Raw genomic sequence first — 16,254 nt, 5'->3', positions numbered from 1 at the left:
TTTGATGTTGTGGGTTGATCGGGAATCGGATACTTTTACAGGTACGATAAGTTTGTATTGCTTTTATATATAATCATTTTAAGGTGAGTTTTTTAATGGTACATATTTGTGCGATAGCAGATAATAACATAAAGCGCAAGATGGAAACGAACAGTTATAGGCATACAATTATATATAATCTAAAATGAATACTTCACTAAAAAGACTAACAATAAGGATCATGAAATCAAATGAATATTAAAGGGTTAATTTAACTTTAAATAAAACTACAAGAAAGATCAAATCTACTTTAAAAAACGCTAATAATGTTATTGATAAAACAAAGTTTTTAATGTTGCATCATCATCGTTCAGCACAAATTCAGCTACACCCTTTATATCCAAGCGACTCCATCCTCCTCTGAATCACTGGCAATTAATCACTATCGCTCGCTTTCATAACAAAAAATCTAAAAACACAACACCTTAAACCAGACGACGAACCGTCCACAGCGTATGATTGCCATTAAGTGATCATTTCACCCGAACCGGCGTGATGCGCACGGGCAGCAATGGAAAGCGAAACTGTAAACAAACAAACCCCGGCGCGGAAGGAAAAACAACATCGATCATCTTCCTCTCATCCGATCGCAATATAGCAAAGAGAGCGAGAGAGAGTGATGGTGTTACCAAGCGACCAAGTGTGATAAACAGCGCACACTGCAAACTAAACCCTACAAACACAGAACGGTCAGCGGACGAACGTATCATCAAATCGCAAATCGGTGTTGATGATGTTGATTGATTGCATGCGAATATCGAATCGGAACGAATTTTGTGAAGGAAACACATACAGTACACATTAAACACATTTAAAGTGAACGGAAACAAACACTAACGGAGCAACACGAACACATTGAACAACAACACCACCAGACACTAACTGACTCACTCACCTGAATTTTAAACTACAAAGCGGGTGTGGGTTTGTGTTTTTTTTTTGTACAAAAATAGAATGATAGAAAAGCATAAGTATATACAACGGTATTAATATAGTTTTTTTAGGTTTGCTTTCAATACGCCATGCTTGCTTTAAAATTGTAAAATTAGTTTTTCTTATCGGATTGCTAAACTCTTATCGGATTGCTCTTTTTTTATATATTTTTTTATATTAATTATAATTTAGTTTAACACTTCCAAGTCCTGCTCTTTCCAGTTTACATATAGCAAAGCATTTTAGCTAATAGCTTGCTGTTTGAAGGCATTTGGCACACAAATGTAAAGTATAAATAAAGCTTTCTTTAATAATATCGAAACATCACTAAAAATTGAAGCAAAATTCGTTACATTAATCTAATAAAACTCTTTAAATATTAAACAAAAATATTATTCACACCATCAAAGGCTCTGCTCTATCACTAGTTCAGGATCTATATCTAGTCTATTTTACTCACAGCACTATATTACAATCTAAAGCAACGGAACGTTTAATTTGCAAACATGTGTTGCTTAAAGTTTATTGCATTATCCCACCAGGGGGGATATAACCATTTCATTGCTTTATTTTATTGCAATTCTCCTCCTCAACGAATGCACACTGCACACACTAAAGCCCACCACCTGCTGGAAGGCACAAAAAAAATGCTCCCATTTACCCACTTACCGGTATGCGATCGACGGTGGGCGAGCTGAACCGCCCGATCGGAAACAATCCGTACTGGTTGGTGGCGCCCGTACTCGGGACGGGTTTCCGGGCGAGGATGGTATAGTTGCCGGTTGCGTCCCCATTCTCATCGATGTGCACCAGATAGCTGCGATGGAAAAGGCACGTGAAAAGAGAGAGAGAGAGAAAGAGGGAACGAGGGAAAGCTTTAAATGCGTTCAACACAGGACGTTGCACCTTTCGGCTTTGTGGCCACCAGCTTACCCCATCGCACTGATGTACGCCCGTCCCTTGATCGCTTCGATGATGGCGGAACCATTTTTCGGACTGCCGCCCGACAGCAGTACCTGCATCAGTGCATTTGCATACAGATGAACCGCATCGTACAGGTAGGCAGCTTCCGCCCTTATCTAGGGCACAAAAATGATGAAAAAAAAAAGAAAATGAGGAAGGATATGTTGAAGAGCTTTTTTCTTGTTAAAGTGGACAGTTGACGGAGTGAATAAATTATTTGCATTTTAGTTTTCCTTTTTGCTTTCATCCTTTAAACACTTTAACGTTATGATTTGCACCACCATAAAGAACATGCTTCAAATTTTATATTCTGAATTTAAAACGAACCAAGTCTAGACGCACGAGTCCCCTCACCAAAGTGATGCTTGCTTAAAAGAAACCCAAACGAAACCCCTTCTCACACTCAAATGGACTGCTAATGGATCTTCGTCTCCAAAAATGGTCTCCTTTTCTCCACCCAGTCAGCCACCACCAGCAATCAAAGCTACACTAAACCGCTGTCCATCCCCACTCTAGCAACAGCTGCTGCTGCTGGTGCCGAATCATGCTACCGAATTGGCTGCAAATTGAATCTTTTCCCCCACTATCACTTAGAACCCATTTCGGTGTTAGAACGAAGCTCTAAAGTCATCCAGTTTTAAGTTGCTTTGTTAGCGAGCGATTGCAAAGGATTCTATCAATCTACGTTTTCACGATAGCCGGGGATCAAATGAAATCACACCCAAACCCAAATCGAACGAACACAGCTGCTGCTGCTGCTGACCCGGCTCGCCAACAATGCACAAAGCGGAACTTTCAAACTTCGAATAGAATAAACAGTGTGTGGACCTGTGGGAAGGAAGCACCAAACGGTAATCGATTATCGATGCTTTTCATTCACAAGACAGTGCTACGGGTGTGCACTGCAACAAACGGCACTTGAGTACAACCGGAACGCACTGCGTGCTGCACGGTTTGGGGCTGGCCGGGGGTAACGCTACGAAAGTGCAAACTAAGCCACTAAGTGAAGTGATTTTGGTGCAGCCAAACGGAAGAGCTTTGCCGTTGATTTTGAAGCAAGGATGTGCAGTTTCTTTGTTCGTGTCACTACTTCGGTGCTCAGTTGCAGGGCACAGTGTGCAAAGAGATTAGTCAAATAAACTGTATTGTTCGCTCGAAATGACTGTTGACGAAACGACGAAAACAAAATGGTCATACCCGATTGTATGAGCTGGACAAAAGAGAAGTGCATGCATTGTATTGAATCGATCGACAATAAGCAAAGCTTTCGAGCTGTTCAGTAAAAGGGTCAAAATGAACTTGAAAGTCAAGATCCATTTGTTAATTTAAGACTAAGAAATTCTAACTAAGTGAAACAAAACAGATAAACTAATATCTTACGAAAAATATGGTTTAAAACACCCCAAAGTTTAATATATTAACAAAAGATGAAACAAACAAAGATGGTAAGGAAAGATGGAAGAAAAAATGGAAACAAATAAATGAAAAACGTGATAAGACAGCAAAAGTCTATAGATAAAGTTAAAAAAATAATAATAATTTAGACAAATATGTAATGTTTTAAAGAAATAAAAAGAGAAATCTGAAAACGAAATTAAACCACTACAAAAAAACCCCTATACTTATGTTACGGTTACATATTCAAGCCTTTCTTTGGCTCCATTGCATAAAGCGTATTGAAATGCTTGATCCAACCGTTGCATTACACAGTTTAGCTTGTACTAGCAAAGCGAAGAAGTGCTCTCCGTGGTACTTCAATTCCTTTTGTGCCATACAGTCCATCGTCTGATCCGCCCAGAAGCCCCATTTTCTTCAATGGCGAAAACGTAATCTGATAGCAATCATTGAGCTCCTTAGAGTCGAGCGATTACCGGTGTCCTTATCTTCGTACCCGAGTGCCCGATGCAACGACCAGAAAGGCCGTGGTAATCAAGGACCTTTCCTTCGGGACGGCCCGGGAGGTGGTGTTCAAGGAAAAGGCATATTAATTCAATTTCCGTATGAATAACCAACGACCGTCGGAGCATGTTCGAAAGGCATCCAATAACCGTTGAGCCTGGTTGCCTGTATGCTTGGAACGCAAAATGATTCCCTACTACACCAAGGTGATTGGGTTGGAAATATATACTTCTGTGTGTGTGATTATGCTCCATTACTGAAAGTGGTGTCTGGCAAGTGCATGTGAGCGGACTGCATAAAGCCCTGTATAAACGTGTGTAGTAAAATCACTGCAAAAATGTGATTTGGGTTGTAAAATTCATTCAATCTTCTGCTCATCTTCTGCTTCCCCAAAACGTCAAAACGAAAAGTCAAAAATAAAGCATATGAAACCCTAAATTGTTTTACAACGGAATCCCCTACCGTACATCATTCTCATCAAAACCCGTGCCATATCAACAGAATACCGCCCCACTGCTGCTGCAAATTGTAATCCGCTGTGTAACGACGTGCACGACGTTATAAATATTTACCTGCTTGACGCCCCCGAAGAAGATCAGCGCGTTCCGATAGTTGAAAGGTGGCAGCTCCAAATATTTGTTAACCTGTGTTGCAGCGACAGCGCCGTTTGGAAAGTAAAAAAGAGAGAGAAAAACAGCGTTAAAACACGAGCAGACGGCTGGCCCGGCTGGCGGAAGCACCGGGTGTGTTCCGCCCCATTTGGCGCACCGATTTGTTATCATAATAAATTAACGTTCGCTTGTTCGCGTCTTGTCACGATGCAACGCGCGCAAAGTGCATGTGTTTTTCTACTCTTTCGCACGATCCTGGGCTACGGGATGCATCCGTTGTCCCGGGGCGTTGCAGTGCAGTGCAGCAGACGTTGCTCTGTGTATTTATTTAGAGGCGAGAAGCGCGCGCTCGTGAGAAAGATTTATTAGTGTAATACCAGCGCAGCCAGGCTTTCATCGCCGAACGGTCGTTTGAATTTTTGCTGAATTTATTTGCGTTCCGTCCGTTTTGCTCGAAAATGAAGCAGACGGTTTTGGGTGTGTGATTAACTTTTCCTTTTTGTCGTAAAAGGTTCTCAGCTGCATTCTACCGCTGCTGCTGTTCATAAAGGAAGTTATTATTAATGAAGGACTGAATTTGTGGTGCGGTTGTTTTGTTACCCATTCCACGCTCATAAAATCGTCTTCATGAGTATGAGTTTCACTGGCATTTCATTAACTGTTTTTGGCTTTTATCGTTTTTCCACAACATAATGTTCCAATAAAATTCCACTAAGATGAAGTATTTTCCAAATTTCACGATAGATGGCGCTGCTTTGATAGTTCAATCAAATCAATCAAAGATACGGCAAATACAATACACCAGCAACAAGTTCCAATCGAAAAAAGGAAACTGTTTTCGCCTTGTCATACCTTTCTCACGCAGGTATCGAAACGTTTGATTGATAAAGGAAAAGTCAGCTACAACCACGCTGCCAACAACCAACTTGTTGGCAAGTCAGATCATCGCACCAAATCGTACCACTCCATCGTAGTTCCTTTATTTGCAGTTCACGATTACGCGCGCAAAAAAAGAAGCAGAAACGGAAGCAAACAAATTTCCCGGTATCCATCATGCCCGTCGCACAGCAGCACGCTGCCGGCGCGATAAGCGAGACCGATCGCGGGCCGACCAACTCACCTTAACCGCAAACTCCTCGAACCGCACCGGTGCCGACGGCACGATGCCCAGATAGTGGCGGAACGCTTCGACCGCGTCCGGATCCGGCGTCGTCTGCAGCAGCCCGTGCATGTACTTGGTCGGCAGGGCCGCATCGTACTGGTCGATGTCGACGCCGACCACGAAGTAGTCGCCGCGGTCGAGCAGGCCGCGCCTCCGCAGGCTCACCAGCAGCCCGATATGCTCGTAGTGGTACCCGAGCACCAGATAAACTGGGGAAGCGAGCGTGGAAAAGCGAGGAAAAAACGTCAATAAATTGATTAATGTTCTGTTAAAGTGTTGCTGGAGAGCGGAGAGGGGGGCTGAAGAAAAGGGAGCAGCGCAAATGGACTCGATGGGTGATGGGATATTGAAGGATGAATAAATAAAGAGCGCGTGAAACTCCGACAAAAGCGTGCGATATCCTGCTACTGCTGCTGCTGCTGCGGTTACGGAAGTGGGATAAACTCCTGACGCGCCGGGTCACACTGGTGCTGGTGCAAATTGGAAATAATTTATCAAAAAACCGCGACAGCTCGGTAAACGGGGTGCTATTAATTGAAAGTTAAGCGATCGCTGCTGCTATCGACGGCTGTGTGCACAACTTTTGCGAAGGCGCTGATAAATCGATTATGATGGGTCGAGCGTTACAGTAGCACCATTTGTGGGATTTGTGTCGATCGATGATGAGGACAGGGGCAAAACATTGAGAGTTACAACAGTAGAGCAAGTAGAAGATAACTTGACGCGTATTTGACATCTTTTGGATTAATGTGTGATGAATAGAAGGATACATTATTAGGTGTCTAATTAATCATTACTTCTCATTCTGAGGGTACTGTCTTTCTTTTATTTTAATGATAATAGTAATAGACTTTGTTTGCCCTTCTTCTATTCTTATTAAAATGATAATACATCTCTAATTCTTGTTAATAAGGTACTGTCTACTACCAACTAATCATATTAGCATCAATAATAGGTTGAGTGTTCGAATAAATCATCGCGAGTTTATGTTTAGTACAACCATTTTCTAACAGAGGGCGTTGTGTACTATACTTATTGGCCTACTAGACCAACACTAAAAGTAGGTCAAACCTATCGAACTTGTCAAATTAATTAGAAAAAATACTCAAAATGCCTTTTAAGATCCTTCCTGGAAAGTAAGCTGAAGTCGAAATCCTACCCAAATGAGAAGCACCATCACCCAACCCCCCATCCAACTTACTTCTCGTGTCCTCGTACGTGTCCTCCACTAGCCGCTCGAACGGATTGCTCGAGTACCCGTGATGGTAGATGTCGGTCCAGGTGCCGACCGACCGGATCCGGATGCTGGCCGTCCGGAGCGTTGTCTTGAGCGTTTCGGCCACCGCGTCGAGCTCACCGTTGTCTGAAGCACGATACAAAAAACTAACCTTAAAGAAGCCGAGGAAAACTATTTTTCCATTTTTTCGATCGAATTTTCTGTCAGCAAAGACACATATCAAAGTACAAAATGGGGAAGGAGAAGGAGGAGGAGGAGGAGTGGGGTAGTGGGCGAAATGTTTGCCTGTTGTAGTTGATTGGGAAAGATGGTTTTGTGTGCTCTTTTCGTGGGTTTTCACTGCTGTCGTTTTAAGCAGCTAGAGCACACAACACAAACCAGACATTTGGAGGCAACTAAAGCGTACACACAAACACGCAACTAAACACACACACCGATAGACAAACGAGTCCGTGCACACCTACCTGGGTCCAATTGTAGGCCAGCAGCAGCGAGACGACCGATTTGGAAATTTGCAGATCCGGCGGACGGGTTCGAGCGAACGTTGGAAAATGCTTCTTGTTGGACGTCTCGTTGTGTGTACAGAACTGAAATCAAGAAAAAAAGACAGTTACTTTATTCTATACTCCAAAAACACCCAATCCTAAACACCGCCCAAAGTTCTGGCACTCACGTAGGAAATCATCGGCAAATTGAAGGCAGCCGCCATGCGACCCTCGTGCACGCACGTTTCCTGCGGCCCGAGGTAAGCGATCACGTCCCGCGTCCACAGGTCGGCCGTCTTCCGGATGCTGGTCACCTCCTCGCCGTACGTTTCGGCCACCTCGAACCGCAGCTCGTGCCCGTGCTGGCTGAAGTACCGGTCGTTCACCTCGGTCATCGCTAGGGTTATGGCACCGGAAATTTGTAATCCTATACCACCACCGGCGCGCCGGAGAAAGGAAAGGCGGAAAATGGAGAAGAATGAAAGCGTATTTACTACTACCGTGGAGTTGCTGCAAGTGGAGTTTTATGTTGTTGCTTTTGTTTTGTCGGTAGCAGCTGGGGCGTTTGGGTATCGTATGGACGCTTCTGTGTGGGGGGAAGAAGCATTAGTGCATATTTAATTGTCTATCTTTTTCTGCGCGAGGAGGAAAGTTCCTGTGGTGAAGTGGAGTACAGTCCAGTTGTTGGAGGGGAGAGTTCCGTTTCCAGAGTGAAATAGAAGCGGAAGTAGTCGTCGAGCATCCACAACACAGCAATAGAGACAAAGTGTTGTGCTGGACAAACAACAAGCAACACAATAAACAACACGTTTGACTAATGGATTCGCTGTTCAGTGCCCGGTGTGAGGTGTTGTGAATGTTTAATAATATCGTTCGTGCTTCACTATGTGTATAAAAGCTTCAACAACTTGAACATTCAGTAATTTCTAGTGGAGTTTCTTGTTTGCTTTGAACGCTTTTGTATTGTTATGTTAAAACGTTCATATTGAAGTTTCAGCAATTGAACGAATGCTCCGATACAACCTTAACAAAATACAATGGAATTTGACAGTATTTCCTCTACTATCGCAGCTCTTTTCATTGTCCGAGGGATGCACAACCTGCCGGAAAGAAATAATCCACAGGGAAGCACAACATTACAACGCAATCCATTCCCTCTTCTTTCCCATAAGCGATACAGACAAAATCCCCTGGAGCAGACATTTGCCGGATGGAACCGTTTCCTGCACAACTGAAAGCCTGCACAATGCAACCCGCAAGAAACTCAAGCACTCGAAGCTTTTACTATCACTGTTGTGACTGTGATTTCTCCTACCAGCGTCCCCCCTTCAAGACTTCAACTTTCTGCGCAAGACTTTACACCGTAACACCTTTCCAAGTATTTTCTTCCTGACCTATTTTTCTGTTTCCAACAATTGCTACATCGAATTTAAACGATCCGCATGCACCAACAAATCAGCTTTGTTTACATAAATTTGCAATAAATTAAATAACGCTAGACACATTTTAACTTCGAGCGGATCGCTGCACAAACGTTGCACGAATGGGAGGGGGGGAAATAAATTAAAACCGTGCGCCCAAATTAATGTAAATGCGTTCCAAGAAGTGATAACATCACTCCAGGAAACATAAATAACACTGCAGGCGCGACATCGGTGTCATGCAGTTTCCCATCCCCAGTTCAGCCAAAGTTCTTATCAATCGTTTCAACCCCAGGAAAGTAGGAAAGCACACACTTTCATTTTTCATCATATTTTGTTACAATTAATGCAGTCTTCGCTTCTTCGTGTCTCACACCTTACAGGGTTTTCCAGGAGTTCTCATAGTTGTGGGATACTTCCTTGACTCTTTCTTGTAGAAAGTGAACTTCATGTGATGAAAATAGGACTCTATACCACCCTTATTGGACAGGCTCCTTGGAAATTCGTATTGGATTTGTCCAACAAGGATGCTATAGAATCCAGTTCCCATTACATTACGTTCATTTCACGTAAGAAAGAGCCACTCAAGTGTCTCACAGCTATGAGAACTCCTGGAAAACCCTGTATCTGCTCTCGAGGACATTGTCACAACACTTTTACTTTCAGCTTTCTCCTACGCTTCTCCAACCAAAACACCAAAAACCATTGCATATTCCCGTACAATCGCATCGCATTAATATTTATGTACACATATAATTCAAGGTCCTTCCAGGCGTCGAAATTCAAGGACAACAAATATCCTTCCACCGGTCGCACGGAGTTGTGTAAACGTTCTCGAGCATGGCGCCGGCAAGGTCAGGACCTGCTATCATCAAAACCGGCAGGTGTATAGCCCGCAGCACAAACCAGTCGATGAGCGATGGCGTTAGCTTTCCCACTGGGGGAGGGAAAAAAGATAAATGACAGCTCTTTGGGTGGAATGACAAATTTGGCCGCTCTAAACATGCGACAAAGGCAAGCCATTTTGAGTGTTGCGTCCTGCTGGACGGACGCGAACGAAGGAAGAGTATCTCCGGTTCTGGTTTGGAGTAACTGATGGTGGAGAGGATTATGAAAGAGCGATGAGCGATGTCTTCACTGATTGGGATCTTGAAATATGATTAAATAAGATTTTGTTTGTGGTTTCCGCATTATATTTGCTCACGGTGGCACTCTAACTCAGTAGTAATTTTCAAGCGGAACCTACATTCGTATTAGCGTCACTTTTGTTCAGAATATTTTCCTTGCGCGAAACATTCACCATTCACTTCTCACCATGTCCGGCTGTGTGATGTATTTTCCAACATTCTTGAACAAAGAACAGGAACCAAAACGAACCGAAAGCATAACATGGCAACATCTGTGAGCTATTAAGCTTAAAATTACACCCGTTCCAAATACGACACTCGACAGGCACACTGCTCCGCCGAAAACGAAAACCAGCGACGTGTTCCACTTTCCCGACATGCCATTCGAAACGATTTTCGCTAACATTTTCCACTACATGGCTGGCAGGTTTCCAGTACGCTTTGGCCCGATATGCCGGTGCCACGATCGTGGACGTACCGCGAGCAGTGGGTGCTCTTTGCGAGACGGATTAGTGAAACGACGTCCCGTCATGCCGCTCTCGCAAAGTGGCTAGCAGCTTGGGCGGAAAATGGTGCTTAATTATTTTTCCGCTTCTGCCGCATGCTTGTCGGGGGTTTATCATTATGTGGTAGAAATGGTGTGTCTTTCTCGGTCCTTTGTTGGTCGGTAAGGAAAAAGCTTACACTAATGGGATGTAAATTTCGTTCTTCAACAGTCCTTTTTCGGGGGGGTTTTATGTCTTATAACAGAGCAAGAGAAAGCTTTTTTGTATATACTCAATTAAACTTACCCGGTCGTGCGTAAACGCGATCGCCCGGCCGCCGCTGTGATCCGGTCAGATAGCCGACGGTAAACACATCCGCCCCGGTCAGCGCCACCAGCCCGCCGAGCAGGAGCCCCACTATCACCACGAACGCACTGCACTGCACCCCGACCAGCTGACGACCCACACCAACCCCACCGAGCAGCGACGCGCCCACCCGCCCACCGGTACTGTTTGCACTGTTTGCTTGCAACGCTTTGGTACGTTCGGTCGGATCGCGTCCACAGGACTTCATAACGTTACGTTACGCAGCGGGACACCGGGGCGAGAAGTCGGGCTGTTTCACACGGTCGTGCGACGCTCGTCGGTACGCGCTCACGGTCAACGGTTTGCCGTCCACGAGCCAGCAGCGGTCAGCGAGCATCTTACTGCCGGCCACGCATACCACCATCTTCCTGGCGCATCACTTGCAGCCGCTTTGGTGAGAGGGCGAGCGTGCTTCCGGCATACGGCTGGGGGGGCGATAGTAAAAGCTCCACCAAGGGGTTCGAAAGCTCTCACTAAACTTCTGCTTTTAATAGGCGCAAACTGCAATGAGACAAAGAAAGAAGGAGAAAATTAGCAACAGAATGTGACAGGCATGAGGACAACGACGATCAGGAGCTGTGGTTTAATCAAACCTCCCTCACGGTGCGTTGAATAGTTTAATTAATTTGTCGGTTATTTTATTCCACCGGAAATGAACACCGTCACCACACCACACCCGTGTGGTCGGAAGGATATGAAATTTAGTTTTCGGTCGGTGTTGCACAGTTGATTGCGCAGCTCTAATTACATATGTGTATGCGCGTTTATGTGCCAGTAAACTTGATTACGGTGCGGAAAACTGGAGCAAACAAATTAGCTCAACCGTTAGCAAATTCTCACCCGTACTTAGGTTAATAAAATCGGTTTTACCCACACGCGGGGAAACGTTTGGTCCATATAATTGGGAGTTTTAATTGTCGCACGCAAGGCAAGGCAAGGGGAGTGTGTAATTGAATTGAATATGTTTATTTTTATCGAAGCGTACTAATATTGAGTGCCAGTTAATTAAATTCATTTACTAGTAACGCACGAATGGATGACGAGTGAAGTGAAAAGATACATTATTAAGACTGATATTACTTACAACAGTGGTTTAACTAATGTCACCAACGTTTGGTTATAATGAAAAAACCAATACCACAATGACTAAGCGGTCCAGATGAGAATCGATCAGCAACCAGCATCGTACAAACCAGTATGTTTATTCTACTGACCACCAGGGTCATCCCAATCCCAAGAAGACTATTTTGGTATAGACCAACCAGTAAGCCAAAGAGCACAGTTTATTCTAGGAACAAAATGGATTGGAAAATCTGAAATCTTGTTTTCCGTGTTATTTTTCATACAACCTTTACACAGCTGTCTGCCGACGTTTTACACCATTTAAAACTTCCATACATTTATCACAGTCTCACTATCATGTGTGTCTCCAAAACGACACTTTACATTGCTAGTGTTTCCCCCTAGTGGAGCAAACTTTGTCATGAAACAGTGTCTGCAATATTCGTTTCGCTTTAGTTTGTTCTTGGCGCTGGGGGAAACTAAACCCACACGATTGAAAATAAAACTAGCTCAAAGCTTGCACAACGATACCACTCCATACAACCGAGATAGCTTCCCTACGCGGAGAACAGAGAAAGGAAACACCAACCAAACAGTTGTGTCGGTGCTATATGAATAGCACATCCACGATTACCCGATTTCCACCGCGGATGAAAACCCCCCAGAAGTGAAGGGATTTCATTCCATTTTCACATCGGAAATTGTTTGTAAAACCACCCACCATCAACTCCCAAATCCCAAATCCGACCCCTAAATAGCGCTAAATTGAAAGTTGACAATATCGAAAAGTTTTTGCTCCCGATGCTCCCTATGCTGCGCACACACTTGGCCCGGTCAAAACAACAAAACCGTGGCGATAAAACTTTCGACACATGTGAGCAACATTTCGCTCGACAATTGGTCAATTCCCGGTTCACAAACTGAACACACACACACAACCGGGGCTGGGAGCAATATGTGTATGTTTGTGTCTAAAACAAGACTACAGGTTTTGGGCAAAAGCATTTCTCTATTTGACAACTTGCACAATTCCACCGATCCAGGGCCAGACATTCTGCTGTTCTGGCGGTGTTCGTTTAACCTTCGTTTCCTCTCCCATTATTCCACGCAGTTGCACGCAATAATGTGCGACTCTGCTGAAGTGGAGATGTAATTTGCATTTCGGCGATTTGTCCCCCAATGGAAACAAATTTACATTTAATCTCGTCTGGACGGCATGGGTGTAGCCACGCGGGAGAGTCTGGATCCGTTCGATAGCGAGCTGAGGATCGAACCTGATTGTCTGGGATGGAGCCTTACGATTGTTAACCCGGCAAAACGGATGCGGATAGCAGGCTTTTGTCAATGTGTCAATAAGAGAGTCATGCTGTGTTGGAGGTCAGCTGTGAAATTCCTGCTAAACGTTCGAGTTGGACCCTCATTTTCCGTCCAAATTGAAATGCCTTTGCTTTGGAGAAACTAACTCCTACTTCCAAGCTAAGCAAACGGCACCAACACAATGTACTATCATTGTTTGAAATATGTCGGCAAACCACCCATCCCTTCCTATAGAACAAACGCCTTGAAAAGAAGTTTACAATCAACATGTGTCCTGTCACTTTAGCTTAACCCTTATCACAAAGGTTGCCGAAAACGAATGAAATGGACTAACTTTGTTGACGTACGGAACGGCAAACACACCAACCTTCACGTGTCTCATTACCATTCATTTGACTTAGAACCGGTGCGGTGCGGTTTGCCATGCTGGTAATTAGTTGCGAAAAAAGGGGGTTCTTTCGCTTTGCATTGACATAGAAACCCTACTTAACAGTACGATCAGTTTGGGCATTGAGCTAGAAAATTGGGACCATTGTCAGCGGGCAAATAGGTCATTAAAAGGTGGAGCAATTGTTGACTCTTCTATTGTGTTGTAGTGTTTGGGAAAGGGAGCTTACACTACACCATGACTCACATACGCAGAGAAGAATAACTTAAAGTTACCATGAAGTTTTACCTTGTGTATATTCAAGTATTAATATGTAAAAAAATATCATCAAATTATGTACAAACATTCTCTATGAATCATTTAAAATAACCTTCTTCAACATAAAAATACCACACATGCAAAAGGTGGAAGAGTTCCAGATGTTTTTTTCTAGCTCATCCATCGACATTGACCATTCTCCAATGCTATTTGTTTTGATCACCTGAATGACATCCGACCAAGCGTGGGAGTGACGTTTGTTCTTAACACATTACTAACACTCTAGCCACCACTGTTCGCCACAGCTACAACTGTTACAAACCTCAACCTGTTCGAAATGCAAGCCAGTAAACTCAGTCCATTTATTCCAACGTCAACGCAACGGGTGCCACTCTTCATAAACTGCAGCACCGATCGCTACGGTAGTACAGGTGGAAAATGGGCAGAACCGTTCACCACTTTCATTTTTCGCCAGCCAAACCAGTGCCGGTACGGTAAGGTAGCCTTCCTTCCCCCGAGATCGTTGCAATGAGATGGCCAAGAAACAGTTCCACCACCCCACAAACGTATGCTGACAGCTGGCCGCCGCTAGCAATAAACGTCAGACGTCCGGCTTTTTGACAGTTTGGATAGAATTGTTACGATTTCTACACGCGACTCGGCAATTAAAGCACACGAGAGAATAAAGTGAACAATCTACAGTACGGGGGAGGAGGGCTATAAAAAACGGAGGAGAGCACGTGAAGCTACAAACCCTACCAGACAAACAGAAAAAGCGCATCGGTCACACGATAGTTGTGCAGCCAATAACAGCAACAGCAGTAACAAATGCAATGGTGTGATGCATACAGTGTGCGCGTTTTTATTGCCACTCGTTTAAATTTTTATTGCGGGAAGTGTTAAACATGTGTGTGCCCGCATGCAACTATGTTTCCATGTCCTCTTGCCACCGGTTCGGTACGGTAAAGAGGAGACAGAAAAAAAGATACAGGCCGCACCACCGACACGGTCGGTTTATTACGATGCACAAACGGTTGGGACGGGTGGTCTAGTGTGTCGCCCGTTTGGATGTCATTGCTACTGTGCTACGCCCCGTGTAGTGGCGCGCGATGACAAACTCACCGATTGCTGCGGGACCGTACTTGGGTGATGCGTGAAAAATTGGACCCCCTTCATAAAGCGAGCTTCCCAATAGGCAAATCAACTTACGGAGGAGGAGGGTGAATGTGTATGCAGGTTTGTGCTGTTATCTACCTACCACCTGCTGATTAGATCTGACAGATTGGTATGCTCGGATGAAATCAAATAGAAAGTGAGTGACATATTCACAATGAGATTGCTGTTGTCGATTGGTATAGCAACTGTCAATACATTAATCGTGCACAATGAGATAAGTTAAGGGAAAATAAATATTTTAGTACAACTACTACTAGTAGACTACTAAGGCCATTGTCCTGGAAGATAGCGATGTCTGAAGTCCACTAGATCATAATTCGATCTGACCTCCGACAACTCAGCCGTCACTATATCATATTCATGTGAATTTTGAGCTCAATTGCATATTCAACCATGCATTCCAAGAAAACAAAGTCATTATCGTCGTTCTCACATTAAGAATTCTTATGTTAGTACTCTTAGTATCCATAACAGATCAATCCCAACCTCAATACCCAATCAATTCAACCCTTGAAGAGGTTAGAATATATCTCACAGATACTCCAAAAAACGTCCACAACCAGATGTTCAAAATCCAACATCCTCTTGCAGACTGTTTACGTCTGGTCACAAATGCTTTGTGAATTATTTTTATGAAGTTTTGCTTTCAATATTACAGAGCCTTTAAAGAAAAACAATTGTCCCAGAAATACAATTTAGAGACCAGCTACAAAATGTTCAATATTAATTTAACCACGACGCAATGGCCACACCGAACATTGTAGGCCAATAAAGCAAACTTTTATCGTTGCAAAAACATAAAACTCACCCGTCGCATCATTTCAGCAACGATCGATATCGCTCATATTTACACTCCCGGGAGAGTCTGGCCCGGGAAGACAAATTGCGATGTATCGATATCTATATTGTCCCCACATTGCCTCCCTCTCACACCCTTCAGAATTGTCAACATCCTTCAGATGTGGCATCCTTCAAATCACATTTCACAGGAATGTTTCATTCACAGTTTTCCGATGAAATTGAGTTGGCGTTTCTGTCCCGCTGCGTTCCTGCTAGGATTGGCTGCATGAATATTACTCACTGCTGGGTGAGCTGTTGAATGGCCCAGCTGAAAACTTTACGACCAAACTCCAACTGTCGACGTACTTCAGCAGGGTAATAGAAGAAGGGCGAACGACGCAAAAGAAAAAAAAAACACACACACACAAACTCCCACCCCGTCCTGCAAATAAACATCACAAACACTGCTCTATCACTACTGCTCCACTTTGATCGCTTGCGTGTGCTCACGCTCGCCTTCAACGCACCCAGTCAATTTCACCCAG

The 16,254-nt window shown here is 44.0% G+C and overlaps 1 protein-coding gene across 2 annotated transcripts in view; it reads right to left on the bottom strand.

Moving 5' to 3' along the window:
* LOC120958206 (guanylate cyclase 32E) overlaps positions 1-16,254 on the bottom strand; it is a 37,959-nt gene that overhangs the window by 4,746 nt on the left and 16,959 nt on the right. For both annotated transcript variants that reach the window (XM_040380839.2, XM_049609913.1), the window contains exons 3-10: positions 10,669-11,229; positions 7,518-7,756; positions 7,309-7,431; positions 6,809-6,995; positions 5,566-5,816; positions 4,407-4,478; positions 1,906-2,051; positions 1,642-1,789 (exon numbers count right to left, since the gene is read on the bottom strand). In XM_040380839.2, the coding sequence (XP_040236773.2) occupies positions 1,642-1,789; positions 1,906-2,051; positions 4,407-4,478; positions 5,566-5,816; positions 6,809-6,995; positions 7,309-7,431; positions 7,518-7,756; positions 10,669-10,936 (1,434 nt within the window). In that variant the 5' untranslated portion in view covers positions 10,937-11,229. The remainder of the gene's footprint in view (positions 1-1,641; positions 1,790-1,905; positions 2,052-4,406; positions 4,479-5,565; positions 5,817-6,808; positions 6,996-7,308; positions 7,432-7,517; positions 7,757-10,668; positions 11,230-16,254) is intronic.

Source organism: Anopheles coluzzii, chromosome 3 (genome assembly GCF_943734685.1).
Source record: "Anopheles coluzzii chromosome 3, AcolN3, whole genome shotgun sequence".
Lineage (NCBI taxonomy): Eukaryota > Metazoa > Arthropoda > Insecta > Diptera > Culicidae > Anopheles > Anopheles coluzzii.
This window is presented reverse-complemented; position numbering and strand designations above follow the sequence as displayed.